The sequence below is a fragment of the Dipodomys spectabilis genome, unplaced genomic scaffold (genome assembly GCF_019054845.1).
Source record: "Dipodomys spectabilis isolate Male_0828 unplaced genomic scaffold, ASM1905484v1 ptg000115l, whole genome shotgun sequence".
NCBI classification, from domain to species: Eukaryota; Metazoa; Chordata; class Mammalia; order Rodentia; family Heteromyidae; genus Dipodomys; species Dipodomys spectabilis.
The window spans coordinates 14,796,660-14,813,234 of NW_024870792.1; the positions used below are offsets into that span (position 1 = coordinate 14,796,660).

Below are 16,575 nucleotides of genomic sequence, written 5' to 3' on the forward strand. Positions count from 1 at the left end.
AAAGGGCTTGAGGGTATACAGTCTTTCATGAGACAAGAATAATATTTGTGGTTCCTAATAGATGAGCGTGAAAGAGAGACAAAGACAGAGGCAGAGACAGAGACAGAGAGAGACAGAGACAGAGGCAGATAGAGAAAGGAAGAAAGGAGGGTAAGGAAAGAAAGAAGACACTGAAGAATTTTGAAATTAGATGTCTAATGTTGCTTCTCCTGATACATCCACATATTGCTTCACAGGCTTCACAGAGAGAGGGGAGGGAGAGAGAGAATGGAATTTAGGTGGCAAAGAGGATTACAATGGTGACATTAGTATATGTACATACACATTTGCCATACACACTAGTGGTTTAGATTAGATAGATAGATAGATAGATAGATAGATAGATAGATAGATAGATAGATAGATAGATAGATAGATAGATAGATTGAGGAAAGTTGTTTCACTAGCATCCTCCAATGAGTCAACTATACAAAGGAACAGTAAGGACACCTATGCCAGTGCCTTGTTTAATGGTGTTCCAAAGTGCTGTTATGTAAATCAGTGCATGTTAAGGCACATTACTTATTTTCACACAGATGTTTTAGATTGTAGATACTATTCACTGTGTCCCGTGAGATGTGGTAGCTGTTCTAGAATGGAACCCAGTCATTTGTAGAAGACCCTTAAATCAAGTATTGCCTTTATTGGATTCTGATTGTTCTTCCTTTATATTCTTTGTGAGAATGTAAACCTATCATAAAATTTTGAATAGATGCTTAAATGTCTTGGCCAGTGCTTCCTAGCAAGAATTTCTGTCTATGTGTGTGATTTTTTTGATAAGTGTTTTATGTTCTTTTGTGCTTTGCACGTACACATCAAAGCTCTATATTTTGTGATCTCAAATCAATGCTGCTACTTTCTGGGATATGACTACCTAGTGCCCTTCTAAGACTGGGTCAGTTGGCTCTTGCATCTTCTATTGTAGTAAAAAGGAAAAAAAAGGATAGTCTGAAAGGTAAAGATTTAAACTTGGGGTTGATTGGTAGGATACGTTGGTTTTATAAGCCATAGGTTTTTTAAATGATAAATGCAGATGATAGTATTGAAAATATTCTCTTTTTGCCTTAAATCTTTGTTTCTTAAGAATTCATCTAAGAGTAAAATTGACAGTATTTTCCTTTGGTGTTAGCATAGCCCTGCATAGTTTTACTATCATTATATTAATTCACAGACTGGCACTTAAGAATTGAAGGATATTTAACTTGCTCTTTAATGGACCTCTGTGTCAAATATATGGAAATTTGTGTTGGTTCTAATTGTCATAGTCTGGTGATTTAATTTGTCAGTAGAAAAGTCTCCTGAACCTAGAGCAATTGCATTTTTTGCAACCTTCATGATAAGTACTTACAATACAGACTCCTGATTTCTTCTCTGTATCCTGCATATTGTTGAAAAAGCTGAGCTATTTTTAACATTTACACAATTTTGAAAGAGGATTTTTCATTCCACAACGTTTGGTGCTAAGTCTGTGGAGCCTTGCCTAATTATATCCTTTTTGTGGTTTGTTTGAATTTGATCACAGTGGCTGATTTCATGCATTGATAATGAAGGCTTAGGTTGCCTGTTTCTCTGCACAAATCCACCTCAGACTTGCACGTTGACAGTGCTCTGGTTTCAGCACGCATGGAGATACAGAATTGAAATTGCTCTGCTTTCTTTACAAATGACTCAGAGTGTGCTTGTCCTTCCCTAAAATGTTGCCAGCGTGTAAAGGATTTTCAATGAGCAGTGCAAGAAGCCAGCAACTGGGAAGGTTTGGAGCAGCAGGGATATAACGTGGTGCTGTCACAGGGATAATCAGGCTGGAGCCAAGTCCCGGTAGCTCTGTACATTACCCTGGTCACATCCTGGAAGTTTTGTTCACTCAACTTGGTTGATTGTGAAGCTGGTAAGAGCCCTGCCAGGATGTGGAATGGACTTCCTAGCAGAGGTGAGCATTTTTATTCTAAAACTTAGCTGATGGGGTCTGGGATGTCTGTAACGGATTCTTTCTAACGTTGCTCTGCATCCTGTAGAGTCATCAGTGGTGTTGATCGTGTCGTGCTGATACATCTGAAGGAGAAAGCCAAAGAGCCAATGCTGGATTTTTAAATTTTATTGAGAAGTAACTCCTTAAATTGGATGTGATGAGCATCCTTTTCTGTCTGTATTAGCTGTGTGCAGGAGCATCTTTCTAGTAGATGACTTCCTTTGCATTTTAAACATTCAGAATAAGTCAGTGATGTTATGTGATCTGCTATTATTCACCAAAGCAGAAAATTAGCAGGGCTATTATGTGCTTCAGGTACCTAAAAATTAAAAAGCTATAAATTAAATGCATTTTGTGGGATCTCTGACATAAAAAAAAATGTATAGGAGGAACTGAGTCATGTTTATGAGATACCTAACAAAGTAAGAGGAATGGCTTACATACAGAAATTAACATATTGTTAAATCTGACATTATTAATAATTAAAAGTTAGGATCAGTCAGAGAGTGGACAATGGTGATGTGCTAAATGACAAGAGGAAAAGACTAGAATATTTGCATAAAGTGTGTTTAATTAGAGGTGATATTTACAATATATCAGGTCTTATCATTTAAATGCAACTTCTCTTGGTTCTCCCCTGGAGAAGTTACAACCCTAAATCATCACATTGTGCCCAGAAAGGTTTGAGGTGAGATCAGGGCAGGCTCAAAGTTACCCTCTTATGAGATGGGTCCTGCTGCTTAAGCTCTGGTATCCTTTAATTCTACAGACAAAACTCTGCTTCTTAAACAAGAGAAAGAAATGTGAGGTTTATTAGGTATTCAAACAAGATTATATTTATTAAGTATTTCATCTGTTAGGTCTGCAGAGAAATCTATTTTTATTTGATTGGAAGCTAACATGGCACATGGGTGTGTGTGTATGTGTGTTTTTCTTGCTAAATTCATTTGAAGGCAGTTGTTTTATAGCTTCAAAGTTATAGATAGGTAAGCATGTGTTTGTTTGACAGAAGACTTGAGAACCCTGTTTACTGCCAGTACATGTAAAGCTTGACTAAGCAGAACGCATCAGGAGCAAACCATTTGTGTTCACCATTCTGTCTCGGCAAGTCCCAGGGCCACTATCGTGCTAGAAGCCACCGTGTGCTTTTGAAAGCATGAAATTAGTTTTATACTAAGCACATGGTTTCTCATTTAGTAGCTCTTTTTATGGTAATGGTCAATTTATGGTTCAGTGCCAGGATTTCAGCGTTCTGTCAAAGCTGATTGCTTCTGCTAAGGTGTCTCTATGAGATTAAAAAAAAAAAAGTGGGGATGTAGGAAGAACCTAATTAGAACCTGAAAACAGAAAGTTTTGCCTTCAGCCTCATCTACTCTTTAGAATGTAGTTATTTCTTCAACGATCTTTGTGTTGGTTAATCCCAGATCTCCAGATTTAAAGTTGCTAATGTCTACCACTATGGACCTTCCCTAACATATGACATCAAAATAGTAATGTTCTGAAATGTAAAGTATATTTATCTTTCTGCGATAGATTGGTAGAAAAATACTCTATTCATGTTGACCATATTGTGCAATTCAGCATTACACTTATCTGCTTGTCCGGTAATGCATTCTTAAGCACTAATGCAGGTTATGGAAGGCTTTTGTACATTGGCTATTTGATATGAACTACTGATGCTTTGTTACACATACATATATCATGAGTGGGATCAGGTAAGGTTCACATTAAAACAGTCTCAAGATATAGTAAATAAAAAAAATGTTTTTCATGCTTTTGTTTCCTCAGTATGCTAAATATGAGATGGTAAGAATGCTTTCCTTAGCCTTGTCATTCTACCTGAAAGTGATCCCTGTTACAAGTTTTTGAACTAGAGGTGATCTGATTTACTTAGACATCTAGGGAATTTTTATTGTGTGTTTATTCTCTGCAGGTGGATTATGACACACATAGGAATGATGCTAATAGGCTTTTCCTCTTGTGTGGTCTTGAAAATGGACTAAAAAATCTCTCTGAAATATTGAATTTTAATTATTCTCTTGCTAATCCTTCCATCTTTGCCTAGGTTAAGTGTTTGCATATAATTAGGGATTCAAGATAAAAATGTTACTATTAAATGCAAGAGTGCAATATGTTCCCTTTCAGTTAGAAAAATTTTTTTGTTAATGGATACAGCATAATTTTCAGCAACTTAATTTTTTTTCTATTCTCTTAGGAATATCATGTCACAAGCCCTCAACACATTGTCAGAGTGTTTTTGTTTTAGACTTTAAGTTACAAATAAAAGACCTCATATTTATCAATTCCTCAAAGCTCAATAAATTGTTTGTGAGCTGAAAATTAGAAAATTAAAAGCACCAAAAATTTCCATTTGAAATTCCTGATGATGTAATGGGATTAGCAGATGAAGCCCTTTCACAAATTTTTAGACTGTCAGAATTGTCCTAGTGAAATTTGTCATATTACACAGAATAAAGAAATCACTCAGGGCAATAATTTGCCATATCTGCCTGACATCTTAATAGCAATTCTTCTTTTACAAGGATTAAAATTTAGGAAGCCATTAAGAAGTGATTTTTCAGTGATTTAACAGCAACTTTCCACTTTTATATCAAACATTGGCAACCTTAACTGTTACTCCATTTAAAAATAAATACTGGTGCTCATGTGGAGTACCAGTGGCTCACAACCATAATTCTAGCTGCTCAGTATGCTGAAACCCTGAGGATCTTGGTTTGAGATCAGCTTGGGCAGAAAGTTTGATGTTCAATCTCCAATTAACCAGCAGAAAGCCACGTTGAATGTATGGCTTAAATAGTTGAGCACCAGCCTATCAAGATTGAGGACCCGAATTCAAATCCTATACTACAAAAAAGGTTACTTATGAAATAATGCAGATAAAGTAAACCTGTTGGTTAAGAATATTATTGTGAAATCCAAGTACTTTGCATTTTCACTGCACTTCTATAATTGTATAATTCAATAGTTAGCTTACATGATTTGTAGAGGTCTTAATTTGTTTAGAGCTGTGTTGTTGAGGCTAGCATATTTTCACAAGAAAATGTGCTCTTGATTCAAGCTTTATTTCCTATCCTTTAGTTTTTTTTCATTTACTTCCTTTTCCTACTTCCAAGTAACAAACTAGGGAGACTTAGTTTTGTGGTTTCTAGGCTTAGCAAATAAAAATGAAGAGGATTTTAAATTAAATTATATTTTAACTAAATTATAAATTATTAAAATTATTAGTAAATTAATTTTAGTATAATTATGTCAGATGTAACATTTTAGACACACTTATATTGAAAATTATCTGTTTACCCGAGTTAATGGAGTGTCCTGTGTTAATCTGACAACCCTACCAACTTTCTAGTAAAGAGGTGAAAACTCTTATAGTTGCCTACAAAATTGGTGCCCTGAAAGCCAAAAATGGAGGCTCCAGGTCCCTGTAATAACCATCCATTCCTTTTGTTAAATTTTGTGCCTGAACATCCTGTTGTGATTTAGTTACCATTTAAAAAACATAAAATACTATTAACATAGAATTATGGAGAGTAACTTGTAAATAAATGTAAGAAAGCTCCCATAATTTACTAAGATAAAACAATACAGGCAGCATAATAATGAATAGCTGTCAGTGACATTGTAATTAAATAATAATGAATTTTCTACAATTAATTTCTAATTTGTTTTTCCTTGCCAACTGTGATATATTCAGGATTTTCTTTCCTCAGCAGATGTTGAATACTTATAACTTCATTTTGTTTAGCAGTAGTTAATATAAATCAGGAGAGATTCCCTCTGAAGTTCCTCTACCTCTATGTCTGGACTTTATTCAAATGTTCTCTTTTTGATTTTAGGACTTAGTTTGTGACGGCCACTCAAAGATTTTAGAGAGGTCTCGGAGAAGCTTACAAGCTTTGCTTGTCTGTGTAATCCTTTACTGATACATGTACCCTAGCAAAGTACATTCCTCATACAATGACAAGTTATTTATTGGAAGGTTTTTTTTAAAAAAAATAAAATACTGTAACAACTCAATGACATGTTTATGCATAGATTGTATATATGCCAATCTATTTACCAAAACCTTATTCCTATCTTTGTACTATCCCAATTTTAACATAACTAGAACATAGAAGAGCTTTCTGTCCTGCTCTGAATGCCACTTATACACACTTGACAACTTCCCTGTAAGACAATGAAAGGACTGTATTCTGATACTTCTTTCACCTGAGGCTGTATTGCCAAACTTTATTTGCTTATCTAGCCCTCTGCATTACCTTTCTCTCTCCCTCACTTCCCAGTGTCCTCAGTTCTTTGTAAATATCTACAGCAGGTTATCTATTGTTGTATAATATGATTCTCAGTCAGAAAAACATGAAAATAAACCTCAAATAATGTGATAAGATTTTTTTGTTAGAATACCTTCTAATTGATTAGTAACATAAAAAAAAAAACTAGAATGATGTCTTTAATCTTTTTATTCCTGATTTAAAAGGCCACTTAAGTTCTCTGTCAGTCAAAGGAGATTCCAGACCAAGAAATCCATTTTGAAAATGGCCGTTAGCCATTCCAATAAAGTACAGTTTAGTAAACCCTCTTTCACATTACTGCATAACTCCTTCAATGACCCAATCCATTCCTTAGTATCTATGGACCTAGAGGAAAATATTCTTTTCATTTCTACCTTTTCACTTGTCAGCAAATTTTATCATTGTTCCTCCTAAAATTAACAACATATTCCCCTTTTAATCTGAGTTTTCACCTCCAAATACACTTTTCCCCCTCCTCATCAATTTGTTTTCCAGTCTTGCCAAATAATAAATTTTTCTGAGATAGTCTTAACTTTTTCTGATTATTTAAAGTAATACTGATGACATTTTTTAGTGTCTAAACTATACTGAGAAAAGATTGTGACTTTTCATTACCTTAAATATTTATCTACTCCAATCCTCATGTGGCTTCCAGTGTCCTCCTACACAGTCATATTTGGCTGTGTAGTATGTTTGTTATGGCAAAATACCATACTATAAATATAATAAATCTAAATACCATAAATCTAAAATATAAATATCATAAATCTAAATACCATAAATATCATAATCTAAATACCATAAATCTAAAATATTATAATCTAAATTTCAATTATTCAATATTTTCTAAGTTTTTGTGTCTTAAAATTGGAAAGGCACAGGTAAGTAAAGTTTCTTATTGGAAGGACTCTATTTCTTATTTCCAAAAAGGTGAATGCCTTGTTCTGAATGCGTCAATCTGAATTTATGTATCAGAGATTTAAACTCCAGTGCATAGGTGGTTCCACCTATGAATGGATTAATGCCATTATAAAAGGCCCTCTCCAGATTAGTCCCTCATTCTGGATATCTCATCCTCCAGAACTGTAAGAAATTAATCTTTCTTTAATATATTATCCAATATCAGATATTCTGTCATAGAGCACAAAGTGGGCAAAGGTTGTTAGATGGTTTGATATACATACACATGCACAAACACACACTAATAAAAATGGCATTTAAGTAAGAAGTAGATGTCTTCCCAATGAGGTTTCTTCATTGTCAGAGTTTAGGAGGCTTCTGTCTTCTGATTTCTTTCAGGCAGTCTGTTAATAGCATTTGATAATTGTAAATGTCTTTTGGGTACTATTTCAAGCTTCGAGTGTGAATGGCACTTGCGGATCTCTGGTAGTGCTACTTCTCTACTTCTAGTTGTTGTTTTTGTCTGTTTGTTTATTCTGGAAACTTAAGGTGATTGATGTTAAGATTTTACGAGAGTGGGATTTTAAAAGAGGGTAAGAGCAAGCAAGTTCAAACATGAATCCACTGGGACTATTTTCTGGCATAAACAAAGGCTAATGATAAATTCACAATAAATTAGTTTAAAATTAAGCACATGTCTACTTTTCATAAATCAAGAGAAGTGAATAGATATCTCTGTCGAATGCAAGTTCACTTCAGGGATTGAGTCATGCCTATCATCTCTAATGCATATCTGCCTTTTGAGCTACAACAATTTAGCCATTATCACATCCCTATCTACACATTTCATAGTTGTGCTTTTTTTTTGGTAATGGAATGGTGAAGAAAATGGTATATAAGAAGGCTCCAAATTGTTAGCTTTCAAACTAACTACATAAACTACTCCTTCTATATGTAAGTTATTGTGGCCCTTTTAACAATCCAGTGGTTAGGAAACTGAAGTCCACAGAGCTGAAGTCAACTGACAGGTTATTTTAGGGTGCTCCAGAACCCAAGCATTTAGCCATTGCCCTAGTTAGTTCTCAGTAAGAAAGTTAGCAAAGTCTTTGTAAATATTTTGCTGTGAACAACTCTGAATGATTGATTTGTAACTTGGTGGATGTTTATACCCAAAGCCAACCCATCATTGTGACTTAGGGTGAATTTCCAGAACTTTACAGTGAATTGGCTCTACCACTGTTGACCTGATAATTAAATTTGTAAATGCTATTGAGCTGGGATGTAAATACATAGGAAAACACAAGTAAAATGAATCAGATACCTAGGGTACTTCTAATACCAAATAAATAAAATCTCTAGTGGTGTAATTCAGAATCAATATTTTTCAAAGTTTTCAGAGCGATCCCACTGGGCAGCCCCTGCCAGAATTATTATTATAATTTTTTTTAGATAAATGGTCAAATCCTACATGGGTAAATTCAACCAACAATAAATGAAAGAGAGAATCTGACAATATGTGAAAATACTGATGATATATGGAATAATTTGAGACTAAAGCATGATATGGTTGTCTTCCTTCTCTCCAACAATAAAGGGCTACTTAAGGTATTTATCAAAAAAAAATCTTACCATTAAGGTTGAAGTCCTATTCTTTGCTCAATTGGGTAGAGTAAGCCTGAAATTTGTGTAAAATGCAGATAGTTTTGGAATTTTCATTTAAGAGTAACCAGCATGCCAATGTGAATTACATATATGTCAAAAAGATTGCTAGGAAAATTTTATCACTTGCAATATTTATTTTTTTTTAAATAAAGCTCCTAAATAAAATTAATTATCAGAGGATAGTCTTTTCAAGAAGATTTTTGTTTCACGTAAGAACTTCCATAGCTAGGCATGGTGGCTCAAGCCTGTAATCCCAGCTAGTTGTGAAGTAGAGATAGCTGGGTGCCCTTCAAGACCAACCCCAACATAAAAGTGTAAGGACTATACATTCAAGTGGCTGAGTGTACAGAGGAAACAACTCAGCGCAGTGTTGCACACTTGTCATCCGGAGTGACATGAAGAAGCAAAAATTAAGAGGTTTATAGAACAAGCCAGCCAAGGCATAAAGTAAGACACAACCTTACAAATAATAAACCTTACAAAAGACCCAGCCTGGGACCAGTAATCCTAGCTACTTAGGAGACTGAGATCTGAGGATCATCGATTGAAGCCAGCCTGGGTAGAAAAGCTTGAGAGATTCTTATCTTCAATTAACTACCAGAAAACCAGGGGTGACACTGTGGCTTGAAGACAGCGCCCAGGCGCTGAGTTCATAACCCACAGCTAACAACAACAACAACAACAAACAACAAACCCAAGGGTCTAGATGTTTGGCTTAAGTAATGGAGTGCAGCCTAAGAAACACAACTCCTTGAGTTAAATCTCCAGTACTGGGGAGTAGAGCCATGTGAACATAAAAGGATTTTTTCCCATTGGACATGATGCCCAGTCCTCATTGATTTCATTGATGGAAAAGCAGACTGTGACTTAGGTTTGTGCTTAAAGTAGGTTTAAGGATTGGACTTGATTGTCAAACCCCTTACTCCATGATTCTGTGGGCATTTTAAATTAAAAAGGTAATCATAAGTGATGATTTGTTCAGCCCCTCAGTTCTCCTTGTGGAAATTGAGTGGTTAAAGGACCAGTATCTTAGAAATGTAAGCTGAACTCTACCACAACTTGGCTGCATGATTGTAGGCAAATTATTTCACTTCCCAATCTGTTTTCTGACCTGTAGAGCAAGAATGGTAATATACTCTAACACATACATTTAAATGTCTTTGCATGACAAGTTGAAGGAAGATGGAATATATACAATATAATCAGAAATTACCTTAGTAACAGCTACAGGGCTAGCAAAAATTGCTTTCTGATTTGACATTCAATAAACGCAGCCTATTATTATTTTCAAATTATTCTTTCTTTTCTTATAGTTATGTTCTAGTAAAGTCAGTGTCTAAGAGATAAAACCTAACGTAGTTTAATGCACTGAGAAACATTGGGCTGGAGTGTAAGAGAACCAAATTGGCTGAGATACAAGGTAGGGATTTGGGTAGGTGTTTCCCCCAGGAAGAAGCAGCATGTGGGGGAAAGGAAAGAGTTTTTGGATGGATGTTTGGGAGTACTATTGATTTCAATTCTTCATCCATTTCTAGCTATTATTGTTTTCATTCTTACTACAAACATGAGAAGCAGACAAAGTAAAGTTGTTATAAAGTTTGTTATACTACTAAAATTTTTGTACAGTCCAAAAGGCAACTGATTGATGTGCTCCCTTTTGCTCAGAACAGAATGGAGCCTGGCTCAGCCAGTGCCCCATTCAGCAGCTTCTGTACATCATCACAGACACACACATGCCTTTTTTGTGTTGTTGTTGTTTTTGCCCAGCCTGGGAGCAATTTGAATATTTATATTTGAAGTAGGACTTATTGGTAGAGATCACAATCTATGTGATGAAGTTGAAATAGAGGAAAAATGTGAAGCAGAATGTGGTTTGTGAGTTTTATTTAGTACAAATAAAAAAATCTGAAAGCTTTCCTGTTGGAATGATAATTCAGAGCTCAAGCAGCAGCCTTAGCAGCAAATGCTGTTAACATTAGTATCACATTTTATTGTATCTGACTATTGAAAGGCTTTCAGTGCAGTCCAATTAACTATCCCAGACACACCTCATGCTAAAGGGCAAACTTCTTTATTATGTATAACAAATCCAACAAAGCCAAGAGTTAACAAGAATCACCATACATTAAAAGTTTAGTAGTTCCATGAGTTAAGGGAGGAGGAAGGGCAGAAAACTAAAGTTGCCCTTTAGAGAAAACCACAAAAATATCTATAGAATTGATGTAGAAAAACGGTACTATTTTTTAAATGGAGGGTTCTGCAGATTGTTCTGTATGCTCTTATTTTTATAAAGATAGGTTATATATACTGATTATATAGCATCACCTAACCAAAGCCTTTGATTACTACCCACAGTTGCTACAATCATGTTTCTTACAGACTAAAGTAGTACATTTATTTTCCTGTTATTTCATTGAAATGTGTATCAACTATAAAGTATTTATAGGTAAGGTCTTTACCCATAGTTAACCAATTTTCTACTCCAACAATATACATTCTGTGTTATCGTACAACACATCCTCTATAGTACTTATTTAAAAAATATGTCTAACCTATTGGGCTAAGTTTATTGAGGATGGGAATCTACATGAATTCTTTTAAATATATGACCTTCAATATAAAACCTGGCGCAGAGTAAATTATACACTCAGAACACTGAGCAAGGAATAGGAAACTGCAAACAGGATCTCCAAAATTCCATAGACTGCTTAATATTACTGTTTATAAAGAGACTCATGCTAACTGAAACTACAGTGAGATATAATTTTTAAGCTTTATTGTTTGATAACAATGAGTTACCTAGTGTGTAGGCATATGTATTACTAGTATATAGATATGTATGTTTAGACTGCTATGTAGAATATAAATTGGTTCATGTATTTGTAGGACAATGTGACAATTACTGTCATAAATTAAAACATACAGCCGGGTACCTATGGCCTGTAATCCTAGCTACTCAGGAGGCTGAGATATGAGGATCACAGTTCAAAGCAAGCCTGGGCAGGAAAGTCTATGAGACTCTTATCTCTAATAAACCACTAGAAGACTGGAAGTGGTGCTGTGGCTCAAGCTGTAGACTGCTTGCCTTGAGCTGAAGAGCACAGGGACAGCACCCAAGCCCAGAGTTCAGGCCCCATAACCGACAACAAACAAACAAACAAATAAATAAATAAAACATACATGTCTTTTGACCCAGCAACTTTGTTGTAAGATTTAGTTAACATAAATACCTGCATACATCTAAAAAGATACATAAAAGCTTTCTTTGTGCCAGGCACTGGTGGCTCACTACTGTAATCCTAAATACTCAGGAGGCTGGGTAGGAAAGTTCGTGAGACTCCATCTCCAATAAACTACTCAGCAAAAGCTGGAAGTGGTGCTGGGGCTCAAATGGTAAAATGCTAGCCTTTAAGCACAGAGAGGCTCAGGGACAGAATCCAGGCTTGAGTTCAAACTCCAGGACTCTCAAAAAAAAAAAAAAAAGTTTTCTTTGTACATGTATATAAATACATAGAGAATGTTATTGTAATATTGCTTATAATAAGTAGAAACATACCCAGCAATAAATGATGGTAATAGTTATAGTTTACCTATTGGCTATCATATTATGCATCAGTTTGATATATAAGATTCATCCATGAAAACTGATACATAATGATATATAAGATACAAGCTAACCATCTGATATCCAGAATAGTCTGTATTATCTATTCAAAGGTACATTTTGTATGTGTGCATGAATGTGTGTATACACAGGGGAAAATAGAAGTAGGAGAAAGAAACAGAAAAAGAATAAATAGATTTATTTCACAGGGGCACTGGGGACTGTACTCAAAGTAGAATTACTTTCAAGTATGTTCCCTTTGTATTGTTTGAAGTAGACTTACATTTAACTTATATTCTTTTGTACTTTTGAATTCTTAACTTACACATGCTTTTGAAAATAGCAAATATATTCTCATAAGAAAAAGAATAGGGGGGCTGGGAAGGTGGCTCAGTGGTAAAGCTCTTGCCTTGCATGCATGAAGCCCTGGGTTCGATTCCTCAGCACCACATAAGCAAAAAGAAGAAAGCAGGAAGTGGCGCTGTGGTTCAAGTGGTAGACCGCGAGCCTTGTGCTGAAGAGCTGAGGGATGGCGCCCAGGCCCAGAGTTCAGGCCCCATGACTGGACCCCCCCCCCCAAAAAAAAAAAAAAGAATAGGAAAGATACCGAAAATGGGAAGAATATAAACAGTTGTAAGGTTTCCAGATGATGATTTGTTATGGGTTTTAGCCACAGTTAGTGGATAGGAAAAGAACCAGAGTAGAAACCACCTTACCTGAGACTGGATGAGGACTGGCCTACTGCTCTTTGACATCCTTCATGAAAATGCTGATATTTGGTTAAGCCTAACCTGGTGTTGCCTAACTTTCTTCAACCATCAGTGTCCAGATTTAGTGTGTCTGCTGACTCTCTGTTACCTTCCAGGGCTTGCTGGAAATCTAGTCCTGAAATATCTGGGATTGTGCCATCATTCATGTCGTTCCCATCAAGCACTCCCACTGGTCTTGCTTATGAGTGGTCACAGAAGACATCCCTTAGGGAACCTCCACTTCGTGATGGAAATAAAAACTAAATACTTCAGTGAAAGTTATACTACCGTATATGAAAGAGAGAAAAATAGGCAAAAACAAAAACAACCAACTAGCCAGGCTTTAAGTCTATAAAAATAACATTTGGTGCTACACTGAACTTACTGTTGTGCAGTGATGTTTTGTTTTATAATCTTATTCATTTAATTCTCAGTTTGAGAAACAGCATTCTTTTTAAATAGTGGCTGATTTTATAGATCAGCAACCCCCAATGCTAAAACCCCAAAGAGAAGATCCTACAAGCAAGAACCCCTCTGGGATGATTACTACAATCAGTGCTATTTCATGTTGTTGCATAATGCTGGGTTTCATAACCGTGGTGATCTTCCCTTTGGGGTTGTAATACCAAGTCTTAATAAAATGATGGACATTTTATCATGAATTCTTTTGCTTCCAGGAGTTTAAATTGAATATTACTTTAACTCTTTCTTCTTGTTTTCTTTTTTTGAATTGTTTATTTTTTATATTTGTTCATTGTAAAGGTACTGTACAGAGTTACAGTTAAATAAGTACATTTCCTATGAGCATTGTTACCCCTCCTTTGTTTTTCCCCTAATATCCCTTCCTTCCTCTCCTCCCCAACTCCTCCCCCCACCAAGTTGTAAAGATCGTTTTCAACATAGTGTCTTGTATGTCTCATTGTTACATTGGGTCAATAACAAAATGCTGAAACAAGGATTTTTCTTGTTTTCTAATTTCAAACATCTAGCAAAGAAAAGCTGTAGTAATTTTAGCTTATATTCAATATTGCCTTTTTTTTTTGTTTTTTTTTTTTTGTTTTTTTTTGTCGGTCGTGGGGCTTGAACTCTGGGCGTGAACACTGTCCCTCAGCTCTTCAGCTCAAGGCTAGTGCTCTACCACCTGAGCTACAGTGCCACTTTACCTTTCAAACTGTATAGCAAAAAAAGGTTTGATTAATGTTATTATCAGAAAACTATTGACTACTAAACATTTTCCTTTTATTTGCTTCCTTCTTGGCCTAAATTGGTTGAACTGTGGCTCTTGAGAATATTCTTTTCTTTGCATTGGAGGATAATGCTATTGGATTTCACAAAACCCTAAACTTTTTCACTACTACTATGATTAGTAACAGAATTGCATGTTGTCAATGCAGAATTAAAGGTAAAGTATGTGTATAGAACCAGTTGGGGATGCTTTCATATTCTCATTAGTACCATGATCTGATTGGTTAAGCTAAGTGGATCTGATTGGCTGTCTCAGTTCTAATATTCTATGAATTTCCATCTTTCTTTGCTTCAGCAAATGGCAGCAGAAACAGCAGGAAAAGATGGCTTTCCAAAGTCTTCCTATTAGGTAGTTTTAATAGGTCCAGAGAAATGTTCAAAAATCAACACAGGAAATATATTACAGACAGGCTGAAATGACTGAACATTTGTGCAGAAAAGAGATCATATTTAATAAATGAGCAAGCAAACTGAATAGTTTTCAGCAGAAGTACAAATATCTAATAGATACATGAAGAAATCTTTAACATCTTTAGCCATAAAGGAAATGTAAACCAAGAGGACAGTAAGATGCCATCACATCCCAGTCAGAATTGTAGCCATCAAGAAAACAAACAGCAACAAATACTACTGAGGGGGTTGGGATGGTGGCTCAGTAGTAGAGCGCTTGCCTTGCATGCATGAGGCCCTGGATTCGATTCCTAAGCACCAGATAAACAGATAAAGCCAGAAGTGGAGCTGTGACTCAAGTGGTAGAGCACTAGCCTTGAGCTGAAGAGTTGAGGGACAGCGCCCAGGCCCACAGTTCAGGCCCTACAACCAACAAAATAATAATAATTTTGTTTCTTTGTATGTTCCTCCCTCACGGTATAACCCCTGTTTTCATTGTATTTAATGTTGGTGCCCTGCATCTTTTTTTTTTTTTTTTGTCGGTCGTGGGGCTTGAAATCTGGGCCTGAACGCTGTGCCTCAGCTCTTCAGCTCAAGGCTAGTGCTCCACCACTTGAGCTACAACACCACTTCCAGTTTTCTGGTGGTTTATTGGAGATAAGAGTCTCACGGGCTTTCCTGCCCAGGCTGGCTTTGAACCGCGATCCTCAGATCTCAGCCTCCTGAGTAGCTAGGATTGCAAGTGTGAGCCCACTGGCACCCAGCGGTGCCCTGCATCTTGTATATACACTTCTCTAATTTGGCAAGGGGAAGGGAAAAAAACAAAATGCTTAAATAGGGATACAGGTTGACCCATTGTAACAATGAGATGCACAAGACACTATGTTGAAAAATGAACTTTACAATTTAGGTGGGGGGTGGGAGGGAAGGGATGGTAGGGGAAAAACAAAGGAGGAGGTAATAATGCTGGATAGGAAATGTACTCATTACCTTGTTCATGTAACTGTAACCCTTCTATACATTATTTTCACAATTAAAAATGTATAAATAATAATAATGCTGAGGATGCAGGGAAAAGAGAGCACTCATACACTCTTGGTGGAAATGTAAACTAATGCACCTATTATGGAAATCAATATGGGGGTTTCTCAAAATTTTAAATTGACCAAACTTATTATCCTTCCATACAACTATTAGGTATATATCCAATGAAGTATAAATTAATATATAAGAAAGATATTCATATTCATTGAAACACATCATAATATCTAAAATCTGAAATCAGCTAAGGTGCACCTAACAGAGGAATGGATAAAGAAAATTTGGGGTATATGGAATGAATGGAATGAATTATTACACAGCCATAAAGAAAAATGCAAACATGTCATTTACAGAAAAAAGATTAGAACTAAGGTTGAGTAACCTAATCTAAGCTCAAAATTCCCTCATCTATGGAAGCTAGACCTAAAGGAAATACAAATTCTCAGACATGTACAAATATGTATATATACATATATACACATGTACATATATACATGTACATGGGTACACAGGCTTTTACATGCATTCACATACATAGATATACATTTCTATATGTGTACACATATGTAGAATATGATGGTAATTATGAGACTAGGGGAGAGAAGAGGGAAAATTTAAATGTTGGAGGGTGAACAGTACGTAGTACGTAGTACATATGTACAT

The 16,575-nt window shown here is 35.7% G+C and overlaps 1 protein-coding gene across 1 annotated transcript in view; it reads left to right on the plus strand.

The window, feature by feature from the left end:
- Window positions 1-1,748: 1,748 nt before the first annotated feature.
- Window positions 1,749-16,575, plus strand: part of Znf385b (zinc finger protein 385B) — a 279,057-nt gene continuing 264,230 nt past the window's right edge. The window contains exon 1 of the mRNA XM_042688337.1: window positions 1,749-1,969. Coding sequence (XP_042544271.1) covers window positions 1,945-1,969 — 25 coding nt within the window. The 5' untranslated portion in view covers window positions 1,749-1,944. The remainder of the gene's footprint in view (window positions 1,970-16,575) is intronic.